Here is a 22,992-nt window from a genome sequence, read left to right on the forward strand (position 1 = left end):
CCTGAACTTTGTCATTTGGGATTGTATGTGCCCTCTACTATGACATTGGGCATCGGCCTTGGCAGACGACGTTGATGGCATGTTATCGTCAATGTCATGACTAGTGGCAGCAGCATCAGCACTAGGAGGAAGTGGTTCTTGATATTTCCTCATTTTATTTTTATTGGAGAAAGTTTGGTCCTCCATTTATGTTATATTGATATATACGTGCGGCTAAGGCGCACACAAACACAGAAAATAATTTTTTATTTTTGTTGTAGACTAGTGCACTTTGTGGGTTACACCACCCTTTAAGAAATGAGCCAGCCGGCCCTTTACTTATGGGACACAGGCGCACGCTTGGCGCTGCTCCTTTGTTGATGCACGTGCAGCTACAGCCCACACAATTCACAAAGACAGAAAAAAAAAATAATTTTTATTCTTTGTGGAGCGCACTTTGGGGGTTACACCACCCTTTAACAGACAGACGCACGCTTGGCGCTGCTCCTTTGTTGATGCACGTGCAGCCACAGTGCACACAATTCACAAACACAGAAAATATTTTTTTCTTTTTTTCGGAGTGTACTTTGGGGGTTACAGCACCATTTAACGGTCAAGCCAGCCGGCCCTTTACTTATGACACAGGCGCACGCTTGGCACTACTTTGTTGATGCACGTGGGGCTACTGCGCACACAATTCACAAACACAGAAAGAATATTAATTTTTTTTGCACTTGGGGGGAGCACCCCTGATGGACAGAGCACCCCCTGGACAACACTACAGCACCCCTTTAGGACTGGGACACTACACAGGACTTTGGAGTGGATAGAGCACCCCCTATGGACAACTGACTGCACAACACAGTCCAGCCAGCCCCTATGGACTTTGGAGGAGTGGACACAGCCCCTATGGACAACAGCAGCACAGCACAACACAGCCAGCACCTATGGACTTTGGAGGAGGGGACACAACCCCTATGGACAACAGCAGCACAGCACAACACAGCCAGCCCCTATGGACTTTGGAGGAGGGGACACAGCCCCTATCGACAACAGCAGCACAGCACAACTCTACACTGCACTACACTACACGACACAGCCAGCCCTAACTCCCACCCTCCCTCTTCACTGTCCACAGCCGAGTGAGAAAATGGCGCCGACGCGGGTACTTTATATAGAATCCAAAACCCGCGAGACCCGGAAGGCGGGATGATGACGTTTTGCCTCAATTTCAGATCCGAGTCAGGTGGGAAAAGTCGAGCCTGACTCGGATCGGCCTCGGATCGGGGGGGCTCGGGGGGGTTCGGATTTCAGAAATCCGAACCCGCTCACCCCTAGTATGCACCTGATGAGTGTGATAGATTCACCATGTAAATCACAGAACACAGTACTCTACCTACAGGATTACAGTATTTATACCCGCAAACCACTGTGGGGGAAAAAAGATATTTGTACACAAAAGGAAGCAAAACGATCCTCTTATAGCTCATGCATGAAGGAATGTATACTATATCAGTACAATTACAAATGTATCAAAAGTTGAACTTCGCTCTACCATAAAATGCATGGTATCATTTCTCTGCAGATAGGCCTAATATCATTTAAGCCTCATCGTACTTCCAAAATTTTTTTTTTAATGGAAGAATTATTAAGTACTACTTCCACATTCCAATTTTTGAGCCTTTTTTGTTTGCTCAAAGTCCTCAACAAAATTACACTATCTCCATAGCAGAACATTCGCTTTTCCCTGTAAAATGCCTACTTTGCAGTTGACTAATGGAAGCCGCTATCTGTGTGAAAAGTCTGGCATAAGACTGCTGTGTCTTTCTTTATAACCTAATAACAACTACCACAAGGGGTTGAGAACCCAGAGCAAGCGGTACTGAGGATTAGAAAACAAGGGAGCAACCAGAAGCCATTGAATCGAGGAGTTTAATATGTCATTACATGTCATCCCACAGCAGGTACAAAAGAAAGTGAGATGTTGCCCATAGCAACCAATCAGATTCTAGCTATTATCTTTTAGAAAGTGCTAGATAAATGTTAAGTAGCATCTGATTGGTTGCTGTGGGCAACATCTCCACTTCTAAAAACCCGCAGTTTAGTAAATATACCCCTAAGGTCCCTATTCAATTAGATGCGAAAAGTCGGAAACTTTTCGCCTATTGTACTTTCTGCTGCATTCGCCTGTTTGACACGCGAATTTGCGGCATGTGCGTCCCCGCAATTTCATGTATTCAATTGCAGAACACACAAAAACGCAAATAGGCGAATGCATTACAGGCGCAAAGTACTGAATAGATTGGGGGTATCAGTCTGTACCACAAAATAAGCCGCACTGACACTGGAATTCATTACAGATGTGTACTATTAGCCTTAATAAAAGTACTTTGTTTCCTTAAGTTGTGTTAAAAGCTTCTAGAAGCATATTTGTAAGAGTGGTGAAGAATGATAGAGAACAGTATTTTTTTGTGGAAAATAGTCCAGTCAAATTCGGGGTACTTGAAAATGGGTGCTAGCATATTTTTGTGTCTCTAAAGTGCACTTTAAAAAAATGAGAAAAATCCAGCTGCTGCATGCACCTGCAAGCCTAAAACACCTGCCCCATCCATACAGCCCCCCCAAGAAACCTATCTTGCTACTTTTTATCCTTGTCCCTCCACTTTTTTTCATTTTTGCCCCAAAAATGACATTTCTTTTGTTTGGGGTGTTCTAAGGTAATTTTTTTTTTATTTTTTGGCTGATTTTGCCCTTTTGGGGGGTTGTCCTAAGGGTTCTAAATCAATTCCCCACATTTGCACCCCAAAATAGAGATTTTGCACTTTTTTTTTTCTTACCATTCATTGGAGAAACTTTTCCACCTGTTTCAGTGCATTGAGTTTCCGCTTAGGCGAATTGGTCCCGGAATTGAATTTGGAGATAAGATGCAAACAGGAGAACAGCGGCAACAGGCAAAACTTTTTCGCCGATCTTGGCGTTTCGCCTCTAATTGAATCCGGCCCTGAGTCTGAAGAGTTTTACAGTTGAAGTATAATCATGAATAAACTGGAGCTAATAATGAAAGGTCTTATTTGAGCAAAAGAAGCAAATATATGTATTAAAAAAATTTACAAGTTTCAAAAGTTGGTGACTGCAAACAAGACTTCGCTGGTAGGGCACATAAACATAGGAAAGAAGATGGAGCCGAGCTCAACCACCATGAAATAAGTAGGGATTGGTTGTATACAGGACAGAATGGTTACGGTATTTGGAACAACCGGAAAATCAGATACAGAAACATAACTTTGTTTACCACTCTAAGGTCTTGTTCACACCATAAGTATGTTTCTTTACAGGCAATATAGGAGGGTCACAAGGTGATACTGTGGGAATAGTGATATCTTGTCTAAAAAATGTCCTTTATTCTACATTCATCAGCTTGGGGAGATGCAAGGAGCCCCAGGTAGAGGATAGAACACACTACTAATTGTAAGGAATTACATACTATGTTATAACCTGAAATAGTGAAAACTAAATGCTAACATGTTACTTGCACAGTACACATTAATATTTAGATAGCAGAACAATCTTCATCAATACATAGTTCTTTCTTCTTTGAACTTATAGAAGTCCCATGTCTACCAGTAGTTGAACTTACAGTAGCTTTAGCATCTTGCATATACTATCTTTTGGTATCTGCACATAAAATAATTGAGATTAATCCCTTAACCCATGTATACACTGTACGATCGATCATTTCTAGGCCGATCCGAACAATAGATCGAGCGGTCGCACGCTATATCGTCTGGTCCTCCTGCAATGCACGGCCATCCAAACGATATCACTTGGCGTCGTTGAGGGCAATGAAGGACGAAACGAGGAATCGTTCCATCCTTCATTACATTGCTCAATGTGTACCCGCGTTATGATATGTCGGCCCGTCGGGTCGACATATCGTCCGTGTACACATCGGCAAGTGTATATCCAGCATTAGAGATCTTCATAGTCTCTTGGAAACTAAAGTATCAATGTTCCCATCACAGATGTCTTTTTAACTCATGGAGGTCTGACTAGTGAGGTCTGCTCCCACAGTGTGATGTTCTTATGAAGTTTATACCTTTGCACCATCTGCTTCTATGTTGTTACCTCCTTACCACAAGACTAGGTGCCCTGCTAGCTTGTGGTGGAGTCTCCAAAATCTGAAAATAAGTCCTGTACATTGAAGTCAGCAAGACAGACTATGAAGACACAGTGGCCAGTATAGTTTAATTCTGTCATACGTGTGTGTGTTTATACTGCAATTTCATATATTTGTTTAGTACATGTTTGATGACTTTATCTCCTTTCTGAGAGTTCCCATATTCAAAGATGCTCATGGCATAATATGGAGTGACCAGTGGAATGTGGCATGGCACAGTAGATCCGAGGTTACTCTGACACAATTCGTAGAGATAATGCTCACCCCCATCCCAATCCCAACCATTTCACCATGGATACAGAAGAGTGACCCCACTCTTCAGGGAGTCTCTGGAGACTAGCTATGATTTAGTGTGTACATGATAGGTCCACTTTATAATTAGAAACTTCATTAAGGCTGTAAGAGCATGAATGGACAGAACCAGAAGAAAAACAATATCTGTGTTCTACTTTAACTGACAGTTCTGCATTCCAATATTAATAAGTATTATCCCTTCTATGAGATTCAGCTTCCCTTGATGTTAGCAGGCTGCTAGCTTTATTTAGAGAAGGAAGGAGCTCTCAGACTCGGGGAGAGAAAGACATGGGTTTAAAACTAGCCAATTGGGCTAGAGCTGGGGTGGGGTTTAGCTTATAAAATGGTGCTAGTTATTGAGGCCTTGGACATAAATGTCTCCCATTAGCATTTGTGTCTTAGAATTTTCTCTATTCTACTCCATTTTGTTATAGCTCATGAGGAGATAAAGCCTTGTTGATTGGAAGGAAGTAATAGTTTAAACCCCAGTCGCTGAACTAGACCATCGACTGAGGGAGATTTGAAGGGGATAGTGCCATGTTATGGGAAAGGCACACGATAGTACAGTATAGCTGTGGCTAAAGTCCTCATGCCCTGTGCCACCCCCACCCTCCTGCTTAATATATTCTCCTGCAGCTTGAACACTGTCAAATACAATAATCAGGCTGTTGGGAGGTAGGAGAACCCCTTTAAGGCCACGATTAATATGTTTAAATTAAAAATCCAGGATTTGAACATTAAGCTGACTTTATTTAAAATCTGTATTTCTCTCATTTATCTTACAGATGATTGGGGAAGATGGACACAGGTGAGCATTGAAAGTGGTGCAGAACACTGAGCACTGCCAACCTGGATCCTCCCTCTTAAAGAGTGCAGCTGTCCAGGTTCATTAGCTTGACGATGGTCACACTTCGTTGGAATTGCTTCCATCGCTGCTTCTGCCCATCATCCATCCTTGCAGCCATGAGCTCACAGGCTGCCCAGCTGTCCTACCACTATAAGTCTTTCTGTGGAGATTATGAAAGGGTGGAGACTGCACTCGAGAGGCTGGAGGCCAGTGGCTACTACTGGAGCACCCTCTCTGGTACTGAAGCTAAAAAACTCTTATCTGACCAGCCTGTGGGGTCTTTTCTCATCCGTGACTCTTCGGACCACCACCACCTGTTTACCCTTAGTCTTCACACATCTGCTGGGATTACCAACCTACGTATTAAACTTGAGGGAACTTCTTTCTACCTTGAGACAGTGGCTGGGGCAGAAAGCCCACCAACCTTTCCGTGTGTGGTGAAGCTGGTTGAACATTATATGCGCTTAACGGCAGCCGGAGAGTCTGACTCTAATCTATGCTACATCGAAGGGAAGGAACAGCCTGTTCCTCTTATGCTTACACAACCACTAAATTGTAAAGTGGTGTCACTACAGTATTTGTGCAAAAGGACAGTGGTGGCCAGCATGCCAGCAGAAGCATCTGGCTCTGACGGGAACTTAGAGGAACTTCCTGTTTCTAAGATGCTTAGGAATGCCTTTCAAAACTAGATCTATCTAATTAAGATGAATACATTTATTTAGAGACTGTTAAAATACCCTCAAGGCAGTCTCTTAAATAAAATGCTTGCAGGATCTCTGGTCTATGTTTTGTTAAATTCAGTATGAAGTCATCCAGGAAAGTGATCATGAAATGAACTTATTAGTAACAAATTTCACAGATAAAAAAAATTAGTTCCGCTTGAGATAATAGAAGATTATTTCCTTACATGGTGTTTCCCTAGATGAATCCCTGTTGGGTAATGCGGCTGATATTCAATTTCCGTTTATTTTAGGTTTGCTGCATTACATTGTAAAAACTTTATTAATGTAACAGAACATCTGCAGCAAAACAGCAAGTTAGATAAATATAAGTTCAGTTGATTTAGAAGGAAATACAATTTTTATTTTAAAATATACCTTTAACACTTTCAGATATAAAAAGCAAGCACACTTTTGGCCAATCTTGCTCTTGTCACATGACATTTATAAAGCATAATCCTATTACATTCTTGCATACTTCCCGACTAATCCTAATATACTGTACTCCCAAACGGGCCCAGCCATGCCCCAATATGTACATGCTAATATCATTTCTCACAGGGTCATTCTACTTTGTATGATAAGTCACATGCCCGGCCTCTTCTCACTTCCAAAAATCCAGATCTTTGGCACAAATATCATTGGATTAGACACTGGGACTGGCACAGAGATGAACCCAAGTCAGTTCTCAAAGCATATTTTGTGTGATTTTGCACTGTGTGCTCTCTGGAGCACACACATCTACAGGTGGTGCAGAGCCGGAAGTAATACATTCGCCTCGCAACTTTGACCAAATTGCCGTACCTGGGTTGTAATGGGGCATTAGCATGTAGGTACAATCCAGAGAGGACTTATCATTACAGAGTTGTGCGTACATGTAAATATGCCTGTTTTTGAGCAGCTCATTTGCACCAAAGATAAGTCTGGTGAAAGTGTGCAATGATAATGATGGCTGTGAAAGCTGACTGATAGGGGCGACCTGGCTGTGTAAATGCTTACAAATCTGCACAATGGCGAATATATGCAATTAGTTTGATGATTACAATGACAACAGAGCAATTGCGGCTGACTTGCGTTTAACTCTGTATCCGTCCCGGGTTGAGTGGCTGCGATGGGATTTAAAGACTAGAAACAAGATAATAGTGGCGGGATGCACCAATGTCAGAAATGCGATCAAACCCCTGAAAATCCAGTGACCGTATTTCTCATATGCACCAAGCCCTGGGATGCGATACATTCCGGGGCTTGTATGCGGTGGGCAACGCCTTCTTTAGATGGCATTGACCAATAGAAGCCTATGAGCTTCTATTCGCGGCTCCCCCTTGGGAGCCGCGAATACCAGCACCCTCTGCACATGCGCAGTAATTTGTACCCAGAAATCTCTTACTCGCAAAAGACAGCTCTTACCAAGAGAGCTGTCCTTTGCATTTTTCTTTATGCATACCGGCATAATTAATGCCGGCATGCATGCAATGAGTGGCGGGACGCATCGTATGCAAATTGTGTTGCATCACGCATCCCGCCCCAGATGTTGTTTTTGTATGGAGGGGCGGTTTGAAACATTAACAAATATGTAGTTCTGTGTTTCCTTGGCCATATATAAAGTGTGCTGCTTTCAGCTAGTGTACATGAATGCGGATTCCAACATTTTAAGCATTTCAAAATAAAGGTAATTTATAATTTGCAAGAGTTCAACTTGCTGCAGAAATGTGACGCCATGGACCATTTTTGTGTAACTGCCCAATTTTACAGGGCAGCACATGGATTTACAGGCCAGGATGTCAGCATCTGCAGTGGTACAATGGTGCCTATACTGCTTACAGCACCATTTGAGGTGTTGGGGACCATGGGCTAAATGTAATAGACTGCGAGCCGGCACCGCTGCGGGAATACATGCCAGTATGCCCGTATTTTTAAAGCAACAAGCATGTTAAAGGCTAAACCAAGCTGGTTTCACCTTCAACATGCTTGCTGCTTTAAAAATATGGCCATACTGGCATGTATTCCCGCAGCAGCGCCAGCTTGCAGCCTATTACATTTAGCCTCATGTCTTATATTTTATGCCTTTTCCATCATCCATTTGCGCTCTTGCAGGAAATCACATATTTAGACGCAAATCAAACAATGTAATAAAACATTTTAGTCACTTAAAAAGGACACATAATATACAGTCATGATTCATTTAAAAGGGATTTTCCTAAAATGTTAGTAGGTTGGACTCTTTCCACCATGCACATTTTTAGGAGTATCCAAAAATCCTAGCAGTTTAGGGTCAGGCATTTCTAATGACCGTACACAGGGCCAGATTAACAATGGGGCAGATGGAGCTACAGCTCCAGGCCTCCACATAAAAATAGGCCCATCAACATGACAGCATGATTACCAGGTGCCTAACTGGCCATAAATTAAGTATTTAAATAGTTTTTCTAGTCCCCCCCCATCCCCCCACAAAAAAAATGCAATTTTTCTATTTCTATGTAGTTAGGGATACATTGTGTTCATACTGTAGGGGGTGTACACACCAAGGTGACTCTGACCACACCCACACAGCAGCGATCACAGTTCCTCCCCTTCTCAGTATAGGCCCTTGAACATTTTCAGCTCCAGACCCATGTGGGCCTTAATCCAGCTCTGACCGTACATATACACAGATGCCCTGGGGATGCCCACTTTCTGCAGCTTGTAAATGACTTTCAGTATCCGGTAACTACTGCGGATTTTACAATCGGTTCTTCTCTGAACAAGTACAAAAGTGACTCTTGGCACTATTCAAGAGAGTCTGCATAAGCCTACTTCTGTATTTCTTTTAATTACAACCATGGTAATGGCTTTCTGTTTGTATGATTTGTATTTTAGCATTTGCACACTTTAGTAAATGAGTGTAAAATGCTAGCTTACATCATGATCAGCTCCCATAATGGGCCTCTGTTGAAGGGTCATATAAACTATCTTCTGTATTATTGCTGTACAGTTGCATCCAACATGATCTCATAGCAAATTACTGCTGTATCTCCAGCCCACCACAACCATATGATTTAGCACCACATACAATATACTATAATTAAGCCTTGTTTTGATTAATTAAAAAGCAAATTGCTAAACATTTATGGAGTGATTGACGATGTGTGGATACATTAAATTGCAGGCCAGTACCTGGGTATCATTTTTTTCCCCCATAGACTGATTTTGCAACACCTACTCCTTTTCACCACTTTGAGGACCCCACCTGCATAAGATATCCCACCTGTAGAAAACAAATGTTTTCTATTCCGAATTAAAAACCGTGCCGTAACAGGATGGCAGTGTGCCCTGTGCCAGCACCACAGCCTTAACCGTTACGTTATGATGTCACACAGGGGGCGGGGCCGCCAGCTCTGTGAGCTAAAGACTGCCCAGTGTCCTAAGGACGCTGTGGGCAGCTCTGCACGGTACCTTCCAGGAGCATCCCTTGGACACTCTGGTATGCTCCACAGTAGTGCTACTGGCTGTAGGGTACCATTCCAGGCTGAAATATACCTAGCAAACACGATATATGGTGGGCGCTGTGTATAGCGGCTACCACTAATAGCGATAGTTAGTCCCATATACTATACAAATGAAAGGGTAAAGGTAGTGCTCAAAACACCAATAAGCAGTTTAAAATCAGTAATAGTAACTATTTCATGCATAAGGAGACAACAAAAACAACAATTCAATTATAAATGTCATATGTTATAATGCACCTTCATCAACTATCATAAAAACAATTGCAACAATGTATTATGGATAGTGACACCACTGGATAAGAAATCAACTGCTGACTGCAGAGAGAGGATCTCACTCCCGTTCCTATAAAACTGTGAGGTGGTTTTATCCAGCTAAAGGTGCCCATACATCAGCGACTGTTTGTCGCGATCGGGCGATGGGAAATGCTGGTGTTTCCAGGTGGAAACGCCGACCTCCCACCATTGACATTTGTCATGTTAAATGTCGGCGATTTGACATATGCGATAATATTTTCATCGCGATCGTCAAATCGCTGAAATCCAACATGTTGGATTTCTGCGATCCTGCGATGCCGGGTTGCAGCATTGTGGGATCGCGGCAATCCATCGCTAATGTATAGGGCCCATAATATACCCAATGCTCTAATTATAAATCACTTGCATCTGTGCACAATTAAAAAAGCTTTTCAACTAGATAGTTAAAATAATCAAAACAATAATAAGGAATACTGTAAATGGAGGCATTAGTCAAATATAAGGCAATATTAGGAATGATAATCCTATAATGAAAACATGCAAAATAATGATGATTCACCTTTTATGCACAGATGCGAGTGATTTATAATTAGAGCAGGGGGTATATTAGCTGGATTCAACCACCTCACAGTTACCTATGAAAAAGCTGCCCTATGGTGCAGTGAAACGCGTTAGTACTTGCTTCATATTATCCTCTGGTGACACTTTGGACTCACCGCGGAGTCCCGGACCAACTCCCATCTCATCACCATAGTGTGCAGCTCCTTCATATCTTGGGCATGCCAGCTTATTTACTACAAAGACCACCAGACATTCTGAGGACCTTAACTGGACTATCATCTTTCCAGGAGGATCTTCCTCTATTGGTGCACTTGGCAATTATGTACCTTACAGGACTTCCCTATATATAAGGAGCACTGCCATCTTCAAAGTGGAACTATTGCTAGTGGGGGTTATTATAGAAACGGGAGTGAGATCCTCTCTCTGCGGTCAGCAGTTTATTTTTTATCCAGTGGTGTCACTATCCATGATACATATTTGCTCTTATTTTTATGATGCAATTTTTGCAGATGCATTATAACATATGCCATTTACAATTGTATTGTTGTTGTTCTCTTCTTGTGCATTAAATAGTTGTTGTTATTATTACTGATTTTAAACTGCTTATTGTTGTTTTGAGCGCTACCTTTACCATTCCAGGCTCCCTGCAAGTCGCATGCAGGTGCCGTGGGGAAGCAATGATGCCATCTCCATGCCCTTTGCGATGGCACAAGTTGCACACCCCTAGTTAACAATGACCTTTGCTTTGTTTATGCTGACAGGCATGTGTTCCCTACAATACCAATACACCGCTAAAATTCCAACATATAAAATAAGTTTGCTTGTTTTTCATCCACTTACCAAATACAAACTGTCCCCAATGTTGCCACCCTAGACCTAGGCTTGTATGCATACTCCCCAAACTAAGGCCTGTCCGTGCATTAAAACATACATAATTTATGAATGGTTATTAAATCACTCCCATCATACCTTGTATATTCAACACTTCACTGGTTATAGGATGGTGCTATTCTGTCATGCTTTTAAATTAATCAACTGTATAGGTTTACATGGCAATAATAAGTACTCAACTATGTCCCTCTTTTCTTTGGGTTACTTTATCGAATAGTCCCTGGAGATTTTAAGCACCTTAAGGACACTGGTTACTAATTGATAGATTGCTGAAGATTGTATAACCTAAAGATTGTACTTGTTCTTCTTTTTTAACACATGCTGTCATATAAACACTCCACAATGGTATAAAGGATATGTGCAACCAAGGGGATAGCATATTGTAGTACTATATTATGGCATGCAAACACAGAAATGTCTACAAAGATAAAAGAGACTGCTAACGCTTAGCGCAGTGACGGTCTGACAGTCACCATACTATGCAATAAGGACATGTTTTAATCTTCCAAATTAGCATTTGTGGAAAAGGTGAATAGTTATATTTGGGACATTAAGCAGAATTATTCTGTTCCTAAATTAGAAAGGCACCACAGTGCCAAACAGTGAAAAAAAATGGTGACATACAATGTAGACATAAAATTAAAGGGTAGGGAGGGTCCTGTTCATGAAAAAGATTACAATCTATTGAGAAAATAGCTGTGAGATGAGAAGCAAATATGAAGGAAAACATGGTACAGTGGCTTGTCTTCCTCCTTAAATACATACTTGTCCATTCTCCTGGGATGTCCGTGAGACTCAATAATAATTTCAATAATCTTTCCCAAAGCCTAATGGAGCAGGAAGCTCCCAGATTCCTGGCACTTCCCTAGGAAGGAGCTTGATGACATGATTGATTGCAAGTTGCATACTTCCTAATTTTTCAACATCCTGTTAAGGCGAAAGGGGGCATGACCTTGTGTCTGTGAGGTTAATTCCCTAATGTATGACATTTTGGGGGGGTGACCATGTGTCACTCCCCCGATTGTTATCATGCTAGGGGCGTGCCCAGAGGCGTCACAGCGAGTGGTGACACCTACTGACTCCTCGTACGTGACAGAGGGGGTGTGGTCTCATACCTGCAAGGTCACGCCCAAAGATTTGTGCCATGAACGTTCATCATGACCCCATCCTCATCACTCTGTGGGCTTGCCCAGTGCTCTGGGAAGCCCCCAGCAGCTCTGCTATTTTTTTGTCACCTAGTGCGGCCCCCACACCCCCTATAGTGACGCCACTGACTGTGCCACCAAAATCTGGACGGTTGAGGTATACGGTCATAATGGTTCAAACCACATTACCATGCCCCCTGCAATTGCTACCTGTGGCTGTCCACCTGATATGCTTAAATATGAGAACTAATCACATCCAAACATTATTTCATATTTACTAATTAAAGCTTTAATTATATTTTGAGGGCAAATATCCCATAGGACAAATTTATTTTTCTCTTTATAGCTGAGCAAAAAAAATAGATCCACATAAAGGTATCACACACAACTACTAATTCACATATGTCTTACCTAACTGAAGAACTATACTGACCAAAGCGCTGTAAGGGAAATCTTCTGTCTTATTCATGTCTCCATGGTGCACCGGAATATTTTTTATCTTTATTGTTGTTTTATTTTTTATCTAATGTGTTGCGTTTCAAGTAATGATGATATTTTAAGTAACCTCCTGTGAATTCTTGGGAATTAATGTACACAACAGCATTAATATACATTATTTTTTACTTGCGCCTTGAGTCCTATTGGAGAAAAGCGCTATAAAAATAAAAATATTATTATTATTTACAATATTTGCAAACTGTTATTTAACATTAAAATTGTGTACATTCACACACAGATTTAGTATGTTTTGTCCTAACACACTTGTAATTGGTGTCTTGATGCACATGCTACTTAATCCTACAGTATAATATATGGATCTCAAAACATCCATCAACACACGTTAAAGGTTCCATACTTGGAATTGTTTGGATTTGAATATTCATTATATATTAATTCTCAAATGGGAATGGGTCCATTGCTAGCACAATAGAAATGTGCGAAAATCCATAACTACTAGGAAACTATTTGCTTTCATAGTCCAACTTGCACTAGTTTGATGACGGCTAACATTGGTCAGTTGGTAGTAATTACAACACATTCATTCATTGACAGTATATAATTGCTTTGATTCACAAGAAGTCAAACATCTCTCACTTATATTGTGCATAGGTCTAGAAATAGTAGGGAAAAGAAAATAACTGGGGGATGTGGGGGGGGGGTTTAGTGAATACATGACAATGACTAATTGGGGGTTGACCAAAATGTTCAGGCTTTCCGACCTTGTGGGGTGATCACGCTTGGGACTTGTAGTGGGACAAGGAGAAATTAAGTAAAAAACTATACAGACACCGAATTTAAAAAATGATTGAGCCCGATGCAAGAAATTGTACATCACTTCAATTATACGGTGGGGTTTTCCCATGGTGGCAAGGCAGACCATGGGGATTCCTCACTGTAATACAATGGAATTATACGCCGCCAGCATAAGATATGCCAATAGTGTACCGTACATTATTAGCGTATCTTCTATTTGCATAAATTATGAAAAATACACAGTTGCAAACATCTTAACATACCTGCGGTCCTGCCTATTAAGCTAATTGCATATATTTATGGAGGCAATTAGAGCTATGTTTCTAGCATAACTTACACAATATGAGGATCCTACACAGCTAACCTGACTACTAATGTTGGGAAATTATACCTTGTTTTCCCTTACTATTATAAATTAAATTGTATTCCATGAAGTCCAACATAGAAACCAAGTCCAACTGTTACATTATATGTATTAACAAATAGCAGTTTTTCTGCCAGTAGACATGGACTTCCTTTCCCCATTCAGTGAAATGAAAAGAGAGGTGAAGGTGACATTATTTATTATGTTCTAATTGAAAAAATAGTCATTTTTATTATCTCTGAGGTGACCAAGGACTTTAACTGCACTTAGATGCAATCAAATACCTGATGCTACTGGACTCTCCATAGTTTACTTGAGGAGGAGTGACAGATAGAGAATGATGCAATCACCATGAGCTTCCTCACTTTTGTCTTTGGAGGGCAAGTGAGGACAGGAGAATCTTTCCTTTCTCCACAACAACCACATCCCGCACTCACTGGCAATGGCCTCACACAGATGCAGGATGAAGCTCATGTGATTGCAGCATTCACCACTTGCCTCCTCCTGCATTTCTATGAGTAGTTCCAGAGAGAAGCAGCAATGGAGATGCAATTAGGAAGAATGAGTCAGCGTTCTGGTGCTTACACATTGAGTGATCATAAAGTACATTTCTGTTTTAAGATAACTGAATTCTGACCCCTGTGGTACTGAGGAATGATCAGGATGATCTTAGCATGGCGGCCAAGAAGGGCCCTAATGACAGATAGTTAATAACTGCTAATTAGTTATCTCAGGATGTCTTTATTTCTAATTATGCTTTGTCTTCCCTGTTTAACACGGAACAGTGAAATGACAGAAATAGGCCTTGCCCTAATCATGGTCCTAGTTAGTAGAGATGAGATGATTAAGTGGTTTCAGATTAGTATTTTATATTATCTTCAAAAATAAACACTACTGACTTTCCACTGGGGCTTCCTAGTGTATGACGGAGTGGGATGCCAATGTGGGAGCTGTGGGGAATAAGGTGCTGTGAATCACATGATTGTGGCCCAACCCCTCGCTGTGCAATGCTGCAAATTACTGCATTGTTCAACCTGGGGTTAGCCCACAATGTCAGGTTTCATTGTGAATCACACACGCACTTTTATGGGGATTGGGAGGTGGGGGGAGCACTGTTACCATGCAAAAGGTGAATAGATGGTGTGTGCATGCGCACGTCATCTGTTCACAGTGCAGTGAGAGCCTGGGGGAAACCCAGTATCTGCGGGAGTGCGGGCATGCCCCCAGAATGATGAAACCAGGTGAGTCTAACTAGGCCACACCCCCTTTCACGAGAGGCCAGTCCTCCTTTTTGGACACGTGTTTACCATCTAAGATGTTGGGAGGTATGATCATATACTTGAACATTAAAAATGATTGTTTTAAATTATAAACATTGATCTTTTTTGTACAGTGCTCTTTACTTTAATAAACTGTACAGCTAATAAACCACACTGTATAAAGGGCAAGATTTATCAAAGCATTTAAAGAAGATTGCAGGTGTTTCCCTTAGCAACTAATCAGATTCTAGCTATCATTTATCTAGTTCTAGTGTATTCTATAAAATGATAGCTAGAATCTAATTGATTGCTATGATCAACACCTCCACATCAGAAGATTTGATAAATCATCCCCAGGCAGAGAGATATATAGTGACTTATCAAACACCCGTACAATGCAACTGAGAAGCTCAGTGGTATTCTGTCATGATGTCGACAGTCAGAATGTTGACACCAGAATGTTGACATGTTCTGAATGTCGACATTGATGCTGTTGATATGGACATAATGTCGACATGGGGAGGGATGAACTAAGCAACGCATCTGTGATGCCGTACATACCGCTCATTATCAGGTACATACCTGCGCACCTGAAGGGGGTGTGGTCACGCCACCCGCAATTAGGCCACGACCCCATCCCCTGGGCCTGAGCCAGCTCTACTCCCCTGGCCGCAGGGGGAGCTGGGATCCGATTGGATCCCTGTCAGGGGGCATTCCATTAAGAAGCCCAAAGGCTTCTATTGGGTAATGCCATCTAAAAATGGCGTTACCCACCAGGACGAAGCATTGCATTCTGGTGCTTAGTAGATTTGAGAAATGCAGTAAAACCCAGAAAACTGCATTTTCAGGGGTTTTAACACATTTCTGCCCTTAGCACATCCCGTTCATGATCTTTATTTCAGTCACAATGTCACAGTAAATTTTAGTGCTATATTTAGGGTTAGGGCTTAGATAGTGAATAAATGCTATGCTGACTGTCCACATGCACAATGTCAACATGATGACCATGTCGACAGTGTGTATGTTGTCATGTCACATGTCGACATATTGCCCATGTCAACATTCTGAATGTCGACATAACCTACCACCCCCAGCTCACTTACTGACACTTAAAAGAGGATGTTCCAGAAACATACACACAATCAGAATTACTAGCGACAACTGATTACATAAACAACCAGAAATGGTTACATAACAAAGGAAGTTATTTACAGAGCAAAAGACAAAGTACAGTCATAATTTCCCCTTTGTGAGATGATATCATCATGATATACGTTTTCCCCTACAGTACCGCTCTTGCATTGAGAAATTTGTGCAGCACGATGAGATCTGTTATTAAGGAGCAATTATAGTTCTGTATCATGGGTAGGGTGAAATAGAGGCAATATTTATGCAATGTCATCTATTCACAAATGTGCCAAGCCTGCACTAAGGCACAATATACCAGTGTACCTGATATTATAAACTGCACAATATTTATATGTGAAGTAATGAATGAATACCTTGATGTTCCCGTTGAAGACCTGGCTGATGGTTAAATCCTGCAAGTGCTTTGGGAAAAGAATGGAAAATGTTAATTTAATAAGAGGAATTTCCAAATATGCCAGACAACTGATGCCAATGGTAAGATTATTCTCCGTAAATAGATAGCGTAATATGGACCTGCTTCAGTCATGGACGCATATCACACAGCCGCTGCGTCTTTGTGATAATACGCTAATGTCGCAGGAGAGGTCTTGTGTAAATAGACGCCTTCTGCCAGCTACTCAGATCCACTGCTGCGTCCGTGAACATCGGTCATGCGAGTAACCCTCAGGATGGCTGAGAAATTCCCGCTGCTTAAACCATTGAAGCTGCGTCCAAGGACGCAGACACGCACCCATTTTCTGGGACACTGCCTGTTGCCGCCCCATCGCCACCCCCGAACGCCTGCAGCATGTCAATCATGTCAGCATGTCAATCGCTGGAGATGTAAGTAAACATTGGGTTATACATCTCTGAATTAGGCCCTATGTTGGCGTTAATAAAAAAAAAGTGTATTAATATTATTGTTATTATTAATATTATAATAATTATTATTAGTAGTATTAATAATAATTATTATTATAATTATTATTATTAACAGTGTATTACCTTTGCACTCCCACACACAAAAGTGCTACAAACCACTTTTGAAGACATAACAGCAAAATGTAAATGTTATGCCCATTGAGGTGCTAAAGTAGGCACAGTGGCCCTAAAGGACATGGGCTTTTAAAACTCACCCAGTTGTAAATGACCTGTTGCTTGGCTGCGCCTTTTGCAATACAGTAACTTGCTACAAAATGCGCGCTCGATTAAAAGCTTTCCAGAGAATTTAACTGCCACAGCTGCGTTCAGTGGTTATAAAAATATTCATCCAATTTGGCATTTGTAACATTTTATTTATTATATGTAATATATGGATGTATTCAGGAATTCTTCCCACTAAACAACACAAATGGCTCTGTATTTATGTGAAATAGAATAAAAAAAAAACAACTCTAAAGCATTTTCTTAATTAGAACAATTCTATATAGCCAGGATATTCCATGGCACTGTACTTTTGGGAACAAATACAGTACTAAAATGAGAGGGCCCTACTCGCAAGCTAGCAATATGAATTTGATACATTACACATAATACAAATTGGTCCAGCCCATGGACTGCAGGGGGTATAGTTACTTAGGGGTCTATGTACTTAGGGGTCTATGTACTAAGCAGTGATAAGTGACAGAGTGAAAAGTGATGTCTGTGATAAGTGCCAGCCAATCAGCTCCCAACTGTCATCTCACAGGCTGTGTTTGAAAAATTACAGTTGGGAGCTGATTGGCTGGCACTTATCACAGACTTATCACTTTTCACTCTGTCACTTATCACTGCTTAGTACATAGACCCCTAAAGCTTCTAAAACAGACCAGTGGTGATATTGCCCATAGCAACTAACAAGATTCTGTCTCTCACTGTCTATAATGCAATAGAGAAATGTTAGCTAGAATCTGATTGGTTGCTATGGGCAACACCACCACTAGTCTCTTTTAGAAGCTTTAGTAAATCTAAATCCAAGAGTAATTTTGGGCTCCACTATAGCAACCTGTTACTCCCTCCCATGCCAGTGCAAGGTTTCTTGGCTAAGCTAGAGAAGTGAGCAGGATGAGGAGATTATACAGGGACCCACGGAGGAGTGGGGCTAAAATTCTGTGAATCGCGTCATTTTGCCCCGCCCCCTCCGATTGTTGGTAGAAGCGCCTTCACCCACCGTTCACACCAATGTCACTGTGTGCCCTGTGTACAAACTGGTATGTAGCCTATACTATGCAAGAGAACGAGGGTCCATAGCACCTCTCCCTCCACCCCTTACCCCAGGCTTGCCTACCCTCCCTATTTGGCCGGGAGCCTCCAGAATATCGGGTGCTACTCCCAGCCCCCCAGAAAGGCAGGCAAGCCTCCCGGTGGCCGCCGCCCCCACCTGCACTAATGATAGAAACCGTCGCAGCATGGGGGCAGTGACGTGTTTTGCGCTGAATTGCGCCATCGTGGCCCCACCCCCTGCTACATAATGTAATTAATTTCGGCATTGCATAGAAGGGGCAGGGCCACCATGACGCAATTGCATGGCCCCGCCCCTAGCCCTGTCCCCAATACAGTGTCATTGTCCAGCCATGCCCCTGTAGCATACAGGCATTCAGCTCCCTCCCGGAAGAAGGGAGCTGAATGCCGGCAAGTATGCCTTACCGGCAGCGCGCATGGTGCCACACTTGCATTGATGATGTCAATAGATTTTGTTTTTGCTCAGCTTTAACGAGATGACACATAAATTGATTCAGTCGTTTTTGCACGAACTGGGAACGAACAGACACAACATTCTTATTATATTAGTATAGATGAGAAAACTCTCTAGTGAAATATCGCATGGAGTATGGGAATTTAAAAAAAAATATAACTATCACTTTAGCAACATTTTATATATATATATTTGTAAGAAATGGATTCAAAAATGTTTTGTTAATTTATTTCATGTATTGTGTGCATACCACTAAATCATAGGTGTGGTGTTTAATATTTCATTATCGTTCTGGCGGGAGAGTCCAACAAAGTGGGCATGTGTCTTAATGTGTGCCACGCTCCGGACACTTAAACACCTTTTTACCTCTCCGGTGCCTGTCCAGGATAGCACAGAGGTCCGCTCATGCTGCACATCGCTCCCGGCTGGTGCTGAGGTCTACTCCTGCCCCGTCTGCTCAGTGTCCTGTCACAGAGCATGGAGATGGCTCTCTGCAGTTACTTGCTCCCCAGCATGATGGTATGCAAACAGCACGCCAGAGCTCCCTGCAGAACAACAGTATGGGTGCAGCCATGATGGACTCTGTCACCTGACACTCCTCCACCACAGAGTGATGCTCCCAGACCAGCTGATCGCAGCGTCCAATCCCTGGGGATCCTCCCCTATCCCTGGGGATCCTCCCCTATAAATTCAATTTCCTGACTAACCTCTGCTGCCAGTACAACGTCGCTTCTTGCTGAAGTTACAACTCAGTGCTGAGCTTCCAGGTACTCTCTGTCTGAACGGTCCCAGGGCCTGATTCAGCAAGAATCGCAATTGCAAAGCTGCACGCAGGCGGCTTTGCAATTGCGATCCTTGCAGATAAGGTAATGCAGCAGGAGGCATCAAACCTCCTGTGCATTACTTATTGAGCTTCATTGTCCAACACAGCATCGGATAAACTGGTAACATCAGCTGGCTAAGGTGACCCATGGGGTTACACAGCCGGCCACCGCAGTTAGAGGAAAAGGGCAGGAAATCTCTGTCAGCTGATGGAGATCCTGGCCTCTTCCCTCCCCCCCAACAGCGGCGACACACCTCCATTTCAGGTAACAGAGGCTTTCGCCGCCCCCTCCCTGCCTCCAACGGCAGCAGCCTATCAGTCTGGTTTTTACCACTTAGACTTGTTCTTACAGCCACCATCGGTTCCAGTTGATACCTCCAACCATCGGTCTCATCTGATGCTTCCAACATCGGACTTTTATTAATTAAGTTCCTCAGCTCATCAATATCGGTTCCACCTGATCAAGTTCATCAATTCATCAACATTGGATTCTTATCAATTAAGTTCATCAACATCGGTTCCAACCGATCAAGTTCATCAATTCATTAATATAGGACTCCTATCAATTAAGTTCTTCTATTCTTCAACATCAGTCTCAAACCGATCAAGTTCATCAATTCTTCAACATCGGATTCAAATCCATCAAGTTCTTCATATCATCAACATCGGTCTCAAACAATCCAGCATCATCGGTCAATCCGATTCTGCTCATTCATTCAGTATTATCATCTCCAGTTCTCATTCCAACCTGCTGTTTAATAATGACATTCTATTTCTGTCCTCGCCTTCGGGCCCATTATCCACTGCCGTATCTCTATCCTCACACATCATTACATGAGGAAGTCCTGGCTCAAGCCACCCAAGTTCCTTCATGCCTTTCTGATATTTTCCCATGCCTGTTCCTGCCCAAACCAACCCTCAGGCGTGACAACGTGTTTACTATGAAGAAGGAATAAAAGGTGGTGCCCCAGGAACAGCCCTTGCTGAAGGGCGTTACCTGAAGCACAGATGGATGGACATAGAAGGAGGCTTATTTACTTAACTATGCACCGGTGATCACTGCTCTACTTGTCCTTGCACTTTTCATAAAATGCTGGTTTTAGGCATCCTGGTTAACCTGTAGTTATAAGTTTAAGTTCCCATTATTATATTATTAGTCGATTGGCAAACGCATACAAAGGGCACGATTCAATTCAGCGCGATGTAAATAGCGCCGGGAGATAGCTCCCGGAGCTATTCAATTCATCGCGCTGTTAGGTCGGTGAAGGCTCGTTATCGCGCCTTAAACAGGGTGTTTAGGCGCGATAACGGGCATTCCCCGACCTAACTTCCCGGCGCGAGGCTGTTTTCCCGGCGCTAAGGGCAGAAAACAGCCTCGCGCCGGGACTTTTGTCGGATTTCTTCTCTCATCCCCGGAGGGATGAGAGAAGAAATCATTAGTCGGACTTGTCAGCGCGGTGTATTGAATAGCTCCGGGAGCTCACTCCCGTAGCTATTTACATTGCGCTGAATAGAATCGAGCCCATTGTGGTATATGAGGAGTTCTAGCGACGCTTGGGACACCTGCTGTCTGCATATACTGGACACTTCTTAGTGAGGTCCCTGTTTGGACACTGCAAGGAGCAACCATTTTCCTACCTTAATCCTAACCCTAACCACCCTGAACTAACCCTAATCCCCTAACCCAAACCACTAAACCAACCCTAATACCCAAACCCATAAACTAACCCCTAATACTAATACCCTAACCCTAAAGGTGTAGAACGGATGCGCCATGTGGTTCTTCTCTGACGTCAAATTCTATGTAACATTAGCACTATCAAGCGTAGGAGACAGTAGTGCATGCAAGTGGGGTTTTTGAGTACTGCTGACAGACGTGAGACAGGGCACCATGTTATTAAGCCCCACCCCCTTATGGCAATTGCAGTGATTCGTGGATCAAATTTATTCTGCTGCAGGACAGTGACCTCAAACATACAGCCAATGTTACAAGGAACTATCTTCAGCGTAAAGAAGAACAAGGCGTCCTGGAAGTGATGATATGGCCCCCACAGAGCCCTGATCTCAACATCATCGAGTCTGTCTGGGATTGCATGAAGAAACAGAAGGATATGAGCAAGACTACATCTCTGTATATACCACTGTTCCTAATAAACCCAGCATCCTGGTTATGAACATCTGTGTGGGCTAAGAACTCAGAACCCTCTCCTGGGTATGTGGCAGTAGAGTCCTCTCCTGGGGTAGCAGACTTAGAATCCTCTCCTGGAACTAGACATACTGAACCCCCCTCCTGTGGCTGGACACAGTCCTCCTGGAATGAAACTGTGAATTGCTTTAAAAGTAGATTCAGGTAGCAACTCAGACCTGAATTTTACATATTAATTTTGGGCCTGTGGCTACGGCAAGAGGGCAAAAAGTGTTCAGGGCTGACACAATACAAACGCAGTTGTTTATATCTGGGAAAATCTCGCTCTGCCCCAGTAAGGGGAGCACGAGGACCATTTGAACCCTTGATACTCCCAGTATCTGTCTGTGCAGCACTAGAGGCTGCCATGAAACAATGAGCGGAAACCCTCTGAAATTGGGTGTAACTAGAAAGCACATTTTGGGGTACAGAGGTGTAATTTTCTGTCAGCAGTTCAGGAACTGCAGTAGTATTGGAAGGGGAAACAACTAAAAAAAGTGAAGACATTTTTCATAAGGAGTTAAGGCAAAACAGGAAGAGTCTGTGCTATCTGAGGGCCTGATTCAGAGATTTTCACTAATGCAACTGCAATCCCTTACGGGCCGCAATAGCGAAAATAAGATGTCTTCCAAAGCTTACCCAAGCATAGGGACACCCACTGTTGCCTTCTAATATCCATCCGACAACATGCATCAGCGTAAACATCGGGAACATCGACGCACATCGGGCAGCCACACAGCTTCTGAGTGAAGTCTGACCAGTCTTAAAAGCTTTTGGGGTCATTCAGACCCACTCGCAAGCGGCAGTACGCTCGCAAGTGGGTCGATGTTCCCCACTGCGCATGTCAAGCTGTCGCTCCGGGTCTCGCACCAAAGGGGGCGTGCTGTCGATGGTTGCTGACAGCACGCCCCCTTTGGTGGGCGTGCCGGGGGAGTGGCTGCCAGACGGAGGC

General features: G+C 42.7%; 1 protein-coding gene and 1 long non-coding RNA gene across 2 annotated transcripts in view; one reads left to right on the top strand and one right to left on the bottom strand.

Annotated features, from left to right (window-relative positions):
* Window positions 1–6,847, top strand: part of LOC148501071 (suppressor of cytokine signaling 3-like) — a 48,131-nt gene extending 41,284 nt beyond the window's left edge. Inside the window, exon 2 of the mRNA XM_088450992.1 lies at window positions 5,236–6,847. Within this exon, the coding sequence (XP_088307118.1) occupies window positions 5,351–5,986 (636 nt within the window). The 5' untranslated portion in view covers window positions 5,236–5,350 and the 3' untranslated portion in view covers window positions 5,987–6,847. The remainder of the gene's footprint in view (window positions 1–5,235) is intronic.
* Window positions 1–19,451, bottom strand: part of LOC148501072 (uncharacterized) — a 29,969-nt gene extending 10,518 nt beyond the window's left edge. Inside the window, exons 1-2 of the long non-coding RNA XR_015870088.1 lie at window positions 19,399–19,451; window positions 16,733–16,780 (exon numbers count right to left, since the gene is read on the bottom strand). This is a non-coding gene — a long non-coding RNA (uncharacterized LOC148501072). The remainder of the gene's footprint in view (window positions 1–16,732; window positions 16,781–19,398) is intronic.
* Window positions 19,452–22,992: the final 3,541 nt, after the last annotated feature.

This window comes from Taudactylus pleione, unplaced genomic scaffold, assembly GCF_031769625.1.
Source record: "Taudactylus pleione unplaced genomic scaffold, aTauple2 ptg000535l, whole genome shotgun sequence".
NCBI classification, from domain to species: Eukaryota; Metazoa; Chordata; class Amphibia; order Anura; family Myobatrachidae; genus Taudactylus; species Taudactylus pleione.